We start from the raw sequence: 8,294 nt of genomic DNA on the forward strand, positions 1-8,294 counted from the left end.
TGGATGGGAAGTACTGAAGTGATCAACCTGCAAGGAAAAAAAACAGCTTTCAGATGATCATTTGCTTTACAATTGCTGAAAAGGGCTGATTGGTTCTTCTAACCAATTGCTGAGTGTAAAATTTATTCTCAACGTGCATATTTAAAGAAATTTACCGTATCTGCAACTAGTACATCTGAACATTTTTGTTAATCTGCAAAAGGCAAGCAAATCCAGGAAAAAGAAGCAAAAGTGATGAATCTTGAGTCTGGAAAGAGAGGAGCAGGAAGGGAAGCTCTCTGAACCATGACTCCAACTCTCCATTCTCACATGCTACCACAGAGATGTCTGCAAGAACCTTTAGAAATCCTTCATACAACTGAAAATGATCACATTCTGGAATAGTTTATCCTCCTCATCTTCAGAGATGACAATGAAATACTGCTACATTTATCAAATAATTTCCATCCCCCATGCCACCCCCTTACTGTTAGTTCAAAGCAGACTTGCCCTTACAGCGGAGGAACGTTACCACGGATGAGTATGGACATCTTCAAAGTATGTGGCTGAACAAGAAGGATGTGCTATTTGACAGGGTTAAGCCTCTCCTTAAGCTGAAGGGGATCAGAAGGTGAAAGAGAGTTATAAAGGCAGGTTTCCTAAGACATTGGAGGCGTAATAAAGTGTCTTATGTCATGACTGGAGTCTGCCAACATGGGACTAACAAAGAAATGAAAACTAATACTTTACATCTCCAGAGGGAACATCTTCGTAAGCAAGAGAAGTAAATGGGCGGAGTGATTCAAAATCAAAGCAATCAACTGAAAAACCTGTAATTTTTACTTGAAAATGGCAGCAGCCAGAAAATACGCAGAAAAATCCAACTGAGCAATGCAGTGGTGCATTGTATTTCTCCTTTTATTGTTTTTAGCTGTTTAGAAAAGCTTCCTCCAGGCAGATTTTGCAGCTGTCCTAGCTCAGTGCACACTTTTTAAAAAAGCTCTAGGTGCTCTGTATATTTATATATAGGCATATTTATATTTATATATAGGTGCTCTATATATTTAAGAAATAAATCTGTTTGACAGATGCAAGAGCAACATAAATTGCAGGAATGCAAACCAGCTTCTGCAAAATCATCTAGTGAGGGCACAACTGAAGGTCTCCTTCAGCACCATTGTCTTCCCGTATTTTTGCCTAATTCCTCAGTAGCAGCTCAGCACTAGGAGCAGCTTCAGGTTCTTCATCATCTCGTAGGCACGCATGTTCCTCTAACACTTTCCCGAGTGGGAGAGGCAGTTCTCACAAGATAACAGTCAAATCAAGGAGCTCATTCCCTACGTTTGGATTACACTGATCCCAAACATACGAGCTGTGCCAATATAGTGGGACAAAAGAAGAATTTCCAGCAGCATAATGTCAGAAACATGTCAAAGGCATCTCAAAAGCGAAACACACTCACTGCCAAGTGAAGTTACTCCAATTCCAAGGACAGCCAGCAACTTAAAATGCTACATAATTTGTTTCCAAAAACAAATGTATCTGGCTGCAAAGCCCTCCAAGAGGAAAAAAATAGAAAAGAAAACCTCATCAGCAAACCCTCTTATATTGTTTTCAATCTAAATCCAGCAATCTCATCTGACCTAGGAAAGGAGAAATGATCTCAGCAGTTTCAGCTGTCACAGGTTTGGGCACCAAAAGATTTACAAAAAAACAAAGGATGCTGAAAAAAAATAAGATTTATATTCACAAGGACAACCTGGACCTCATGGAACTGTTTGTACAAGAACACGAGCAAGCCCTTAACAAAAGTTCAAGTACTTCCCAATTCCACTCAGAACTGAGCACACCATCATCCGTATCTACATTCAGCACCCCATGTTCTGCAAACAACAACAAAAAGGACACTAGTTAACCACACAAAGAGCAGAATGTTTAGGAGAATACTCCAGTTAAAAGAAAACAAAGCAAAAGAAGGAAATAGTCAAGGTATAGACAATCAGAACCTCAGCCACAAGTTCCATTTTGCTACTGATAACATTCTTTTAGGCATCAAAGCAAGTCATCCCTCTACCAATTTTCCACTTCACTGCCACATAAAAGAAAACAGAATAACTCGGTTAGAAAAGACATGAGGATTTTCAGGAAGGACAACTTGATTTCTGGAACTTCAAAAATACTACCCACTCCCATTTCAAATAGTAAGAAAATAAAGAATGTCTTTATCAAAAGCATTTTAGAAAACTCTTCAACTTGACTGCTGGCAACTCCAGCAGTATCTTGTAACTTCTGTTATTAACCCACTAGTAGCTTTGACAATAAACTCAGTAAATAACAGCAAACTGCCCCAAAAAGTTGTGTTGCTTTTTTCTTTGGTTGTTGTTGTTCTTGTTGTTTTTTAAATAAAAATAGCAAGAAAAAAAGTCCAAGATTGAATACTTCAGAAAGTACATGTTTCAAAACCTCTACAGCTACCGAGGAAGCACTAGATTGCTAAAATTGATGGACAAAAGTCAGCAAACAAATAACAAAATTTATTTTTCTACTAGAAGAGGACTTTCAGCCAAAAAACTCTAAGTGAAAACTTGATAGACTCAGACAAGACACTTCATTAAGGTGTAGAGAAGCCCAACTCATCCAAAGTTAGTATAAGGCAGGGGAAACAGCAGACAGAGACTGTCCAAGATCCAGGGCTACAGGTCTTTGGTTGCATTAATCCCTTACTCTTGATTTCCATATGCCTGTGTGTGCAATCAAAAAACTCACATCCCAGAGCTATTTTAAGCTACATTAATTAACCACTGATCAGACACTCGGAAAGTGCCAAAGGGAAGAAAAAGTCAAGCCTATTAAGGTGACGTTGGAAACAGAAGCCAGAACATAGACAGCCAGTCCACACATGAGCAGAAGCGAGTATTTGTAACGCAACAGCCTGCAGAGGGATCCAGAAGCACTGTCCCGGGCACTGCTCATCCTGACGGGCTTCCAGCTGGCTAGGCACACGCAAAATAAAATTATTATTTTATTTTTTATTTCTTAAGTTCAAGATAGTAACTACCATCAAGCACATTTATTTTTAATGATGCTTGAACAACTGCAGAGTTGTAACCCTGGCAGCTAACATTGCTTACACAATGCAGCTGAGACATAATGCCTTACTGCCATCAGACACTTTTGATCGCCCTGACCATAACATGAAATCATTCTTTGGCTTTAGTCTATGCACACATCTCAACACGCATAAACATCTTTAGTTCATGTCTGGATTATTTTGCTAATAATTGCAGGACATATTTTATAAATAATTACTATTTGTTTTCCACATATTTCAGTGACAGCTCAGTGGAGAAAATACTGAAAACACATTTCAGTACCACCACAGGCTATCCTGGGATTCAGCTTAGGGTCTTCTAGGCTTGTCATTATTATTAAACTGTTCAAAATGCAGCCTATCTACATTAATCCATACCATTAGTCCAAACGCATCTATTCATAATGTTAGCCATGTCAGGACAAAAAAAAAGTAGAAAAAAATCTGGCATAACTCCACGTACTCTCTTAGACTAACAGGATGTAGAGTAAGAAGCTCTGTATTCAAAATACTTTAACACAGCATAGTTCCTGCCTATGGTCTTAAAAGCAATTCATTTTTTTAACATGATATCAGCAATAACCGTTTCAGGGCTTCATAGAGATTTGGAATTTAAATTCAGGCAAACTACATTTTTCAGTAATTTTATTTCAAAACAACAACTGAAATGTGACTTTAGAATCACAGAATCACACAGAATAGTCTAGGTTGGAAGAGACCTCCAAGATCACCAAGTCCAACCTCTGACCTAACACTAACAAGTCCTCCACTAAACCAGATCCCTAAGCTCTACATCTAAACGTCTTTTAAAGACCTCCAGGGATGGGGACTCAACCACTTCCCTGGGCAGCCTATTCCAGTGACTAACAACCCGTTCAGTAAAGAAGTTCTTCCTAATATCCAACCTAAACCTCCCCTGGCGCAACTTTAGCCCATTCCCCCTTGTCCTGTCACCAGGCACGTGGGAGAACAGACCAACCCCCACCTCGCTACAGCCTCCTTCAAGGTACCTGTGGAGTGTGATAAGGTCGCCCCTGAGCCTCCTCTTCTCCAGGCTGAATAAGCCCAGCTCCCTCAGCCGCTCCTCGTAAGACTTGTTCTCCACGCCCCTCACCAGCTTCGTTGCCCTTCTCTGGACTCGCTCAAGCACCTCCATGTCCTTCGTGTAGCGAGGGGCCCAAACCTGAACGCAGTACTCGAGGTGCGGCCTCACCAGAGCTGAGTACAGGGGGACAATCACTTCCCTGGACCTGCTGGCCACGCTGTTTCTTATGCAAGCCAGGATGCTGCTGGCCTCCTTGGCCACCTGAGCACACTGCTGGCTCATATTCAGCCGACTGTCAACCAATACTCCCAGGTCCTTCTCTGCCAGGCAGCTTTCTAACCACTCATCTCCCAACCTGTAGCTCTGTTTGGGGTTGTTGTGCCCCAGGTGTAGGACCCGGCACTTGGCCTTGTTGAACTTCATACCGTTGGCCTCGGCCCATCGGTCCAGCCTATCCAGATCCTCCTGCAGAGCCTTCCTACCCTCGAGCAGATCGACACACGCACCTAACTTGGTGTCATCTGCAAACTTGCTGAGGGTGCACTCGATCCCCTCGTCCAGATCATTGATGAAGATGTTAAAGAGGACTGGTCCCAGTACCGAGCCCTGGGGGACTCCACTAGTGACTGGCCTCCAACTGGATTTGACTCCATTCACCACAACTCTCTGGGCCTGGCCATCCAGCCAGCTCTTAACCCAACGAAGTGTACGCCAGTCCAAGCCATGAGAAGCCAGTTTCCTGAGGAGAATGCTGTGGGGAACGGTGTCAAAAGCCTTACTGAAGTCAAGGTAGACCACGTCCACAGCCTTTCCCTCATCCACTAAGCGTGTCACCTTGTCATAGAAGGAGATCAGGTTCGTCAAGCAGGACCTGCCCTTCATAAACCCATGCTGACTAGGCCTGATCGCCTGCTTGCCCTGAAACTGCCGCATGATGACACCCAAGATAATCTGATTTAGATACTCAAAGAAAAAACTACGTTCATACCATTAATTCTTCCTCAAAACCATACATAGCTTTTTATCTTCTCAAAATGCACAGTTTGGCAGAGATGGGAGGGATAATTCAGCAAAGCAACTGGAGAGGAACATGAGAGAAAGCATACTACTCTACCCAACAGCAGAACACCTCCAGAGACAACAACAAAACGGACAGTCAGTACATGAACACAGGAGATTACGTAAAGCCTAAGTTTTTACATTTAGGTGTCTAGAAACAGGAACCAAAACAAAGCTCTTTGCAACTTGAGATCTTTTTTCTTGACATTAAACCCTGTATATAGATCAGTCTTACTCCATTAGCATGTTAATGTTGCGTTGTGGGTGTGTTTTCATTTTTTTTTAATTTTATTTTAAAAATTCCAGAAATGAAAAGCCCCTGTGCCAGTACAACTACCAGATAAGAAAACAAAGATCAAGTACTCACGCTGTGAATAAAGCAGTATCTGAAATTCCAAGAGGGCACAGGTAAAGAGTTGAACCACATTTTCTACTCCAAGCAATTCAAAAACTTCTTTAACTGGAAAATCAAATAACGGTAGTTCATTGGTGCTTGGCCTCTGGCAGATAATTGGTCCATAAACACCTGAAAATTTTAACGACCTTCCTGCTGGAGGAAGAGGAACCTCATAGAGAATATTGTAGATGTAGCTTTCTAAAGGTAGAGGTGGCGGCTGAGGTGAAGTCACTGCTTGGTGAAGTTGTTCTAGTACTTTCTTACAAGCTTTCATGAAAGACATTGGAGTAATCAGACAAATGCACTTTGAGACATAGAGTGTGTCTCGGCTAATGTCATACGAGTTAAAACGCTGTAGCTTTGAAACAGAAGTGCCATTGCAGTCCCCAGTGCTGCTGCAGCTATCTTTGTCATTTGTGGGTGGAGTATGAAGAATGTCATATTCAGCATTGTGCATATGATACAACGTCTGCATTGCACTGCAGATCTGTTTGCTAGTAACTTCCTCGAAGAACGTGAGAGAAAATCCAAATGTCCGTGAGCCATCTTCACGAGTAATAATAAAAGAGTGGAACTGAGGTTCTCTAGAATCTGCTTGTGTCTTGAAAGCAAGCCCTTTAGGCATACACAGCTACAAAAAAAAAAGGGGAGAAGGGAAATAGTATCGGTTAAGACTTTTTTCTATCCTCTAATAGTAATAATAATAATGGAGCATTCATTAAAATAGGATTTAGAATCCACAGATTGCTATCACGGTTCAGATTAAAAATGTATTAAGTGTTACATCTCTGTACAATATATTTATACACATTCAAATTAGAAAAAATAAAGGAACATGTTGAAAGGACTGTATGTGGTTTCTATTGAGAGAGATAACCATTTTGTTACGAACCTCAATGCTAATAAAACAACAAAATACAAACTCACATAAAAGTATTTTATTCACTAGGGCTAGAAATCAGACAAAGAAAAGTACTATATTTGATCTAAATGAAAAACTACACTGCATTCCTTTAAACAAACTCATGCGCAAAGACGATTCATTAAGCACACTAACTTATTTCTCCTAACTATTCTGTAAAATGTAACAGAAAAAGTTGTAAAGAAAATAAAAAATGTCCTATGTATGTATCACTTAGCAGTTTTAAGTAGGTTTCCTTTAAAAAAATATCTCAATTAAATTAGAAAATCTTTTGAGCCTGCAAAATTTAAAGCAATTTTTTCACAGTCTATAACAGCCTTCACACAACTTTTTTTTTTTTTTTTTTTTTTTTTTTTTATCAAGGAAAATACAAGTGAATGCCTTCACTTATTAAGGTAGTTTTTTGTCTTAAAAGCAAAAGTCATTAAGTGATACTGACCATTCCCACTGCATCCTGGTCAAAAGGGTTCCATTCAACATTCTCAGGATAGCGAGCAAGAACTTTGGACTTAAATGTGCGTCTTAACGGAGTCTGTTCAAAGTTTTCCCCTGAAGGCGAAAGAAAGACACTGAAGTAAGTATTTCATTCTCTTTTTAAGCTCAATGAGGCCAAAAAGCGGGACATCAGCAGGTAGATGTGAGGATTAAGTGATTTAAACACACACATTCCTTTTAAGAGAAACAGAAAATGCAAGACAGTTAGTTAAAGCATATAATTAGACTGCAGATATTAGCAAGGATTGGCACTGACACATTTCTGTATCATTAACTATCTGTGCTTTTCCTTAGGTGTGACTGTCTTCAGACTGTGATTATGGCAGAAATTCTCTAGATTACTCTTCAAATAGTTCAGATTCTCGTTAAAGCATAGTTAAAGCTTAAGGTTCAGTCAAATTTTGTTACTGAAGAAAAGCACAAATAGACAAGAGACAAAGATGATGCAAGTTTAAGATAAACATAGAAGTGGCATCACTTAGTTTCTTCTTCAAGACTTAGGCAAAAAGGGTATCCACCATCTATTACAAAAAGTTAGCTGTGAAGAGAGTCTAAAGGGTTAAAAGATCAAGAGGCATGAAGATAGGGTATCAGGAGAATGAAAAATTGTGCTTTTTTGCCCCCACACGTTTTCCTTTACCTTCTGTGGTACTTGAAATGAAACGGCTGGCACCATCTCGGGTTTTAGAGGCCTGTATATACTGGCATAAAGCTATATAACAAATAAAAAAACACCGCATTATAAATTTTATACTGTCAACTGGAATTATAATAGCGAACACATACCAGCAAAAGCATGTAGGTATTCTATACGGAACTAGCATGCACAACAGCGAGCCTCCGCTCCCAGTGTGGTTTCTATACGTACACAATGTCACACAAACGTCACATTTCAGACAGATACTTGAAGGAGATGATTGATACGTAACAGCAGCTCTCAGATCCTGTACTCTCAGCCTCTATACTGATGCAACAACAGTAATTAGTTGCCTGTTAAATGAAGGACAGCGTTACATGCTAAAATGCCCAAGGACAAGGGCATTTCAGGGCCTACAGGAGTATAAATACGAATTTAAGCAGCATGGTTCTCACTTCTCACGGACTCTGTCCGTACACTAGACTGGCCGATAAAACCTCGCTTGTAACCTCTCAAATTTTCCCTAGAGCAACCAACGTCCATTGTGATACCAGGAAGTAACTACACAATTACTCTTCTGAATGCACACAGTTTCTTCAAAAAGAAAAAGAAAAAAAGGAAAAAAGAGAGCACGACTGCGTATCTTAAAATAAGCTTTGCTATCTTACC

The 8,294-nt window shown here is 40.1% G+C and overlaps 1 protein-coding gene across 3 annotated transcripts in view; it reads right to left on the reverse strand.

The window, feature by feature from the left end:
• Positions 1 to 7,745, reverse strand: part of DENND5A (DENN domain containing 5A) — a 48,436-nt gene extending 40,691 nt beyond the window's left edge. For 2 of the 3 annotated variants that reach the window (XM_035329063.1, XM_035329062.1), the window contains exons 1-3: positions 7,629 to 7,744; positions 6,933 to 7,042; positions 5,542 to 6,202 (exon numbers count right to left, since the gene is read on the reverse strand). In XM_035329063.1, the coding sequence (XP_035184954.1) occupies positions 5,542 to 6,202; positions 6,933 to 7,042; positions 7,629 to 7,728 (871 nt within the window). In that variant the 5' untranslated portion in view covers positions 7,729 to 7,744. Of the gene's footprint in view, positions 1 to 5,541; positions 6,203 to 6,932; positions 7,043 to 7,628 lie in introns of all 3 variants that reach the window. The other variant, XM_035329064.1, reaches the window with a different exon arrangement.
• Positions 7,746 to 8,294: the final 549 nt, after the last annotated feature.

Source organism: Oxyura jamaicensis, chromosome 5, assembly GCF_011077185.1.
Source record: "Oxyura jamaicensis isolate SHBP4307 breed ruddy duck chromosome 5, BPBGC_Ojam_1.0, whole genome shotgun sequence".
NCBI lineage: Eukaryota > Metazoa > Chordata > Aves > Anseriformes > Anatidae > Oxyura > Oxyura jamaicensis.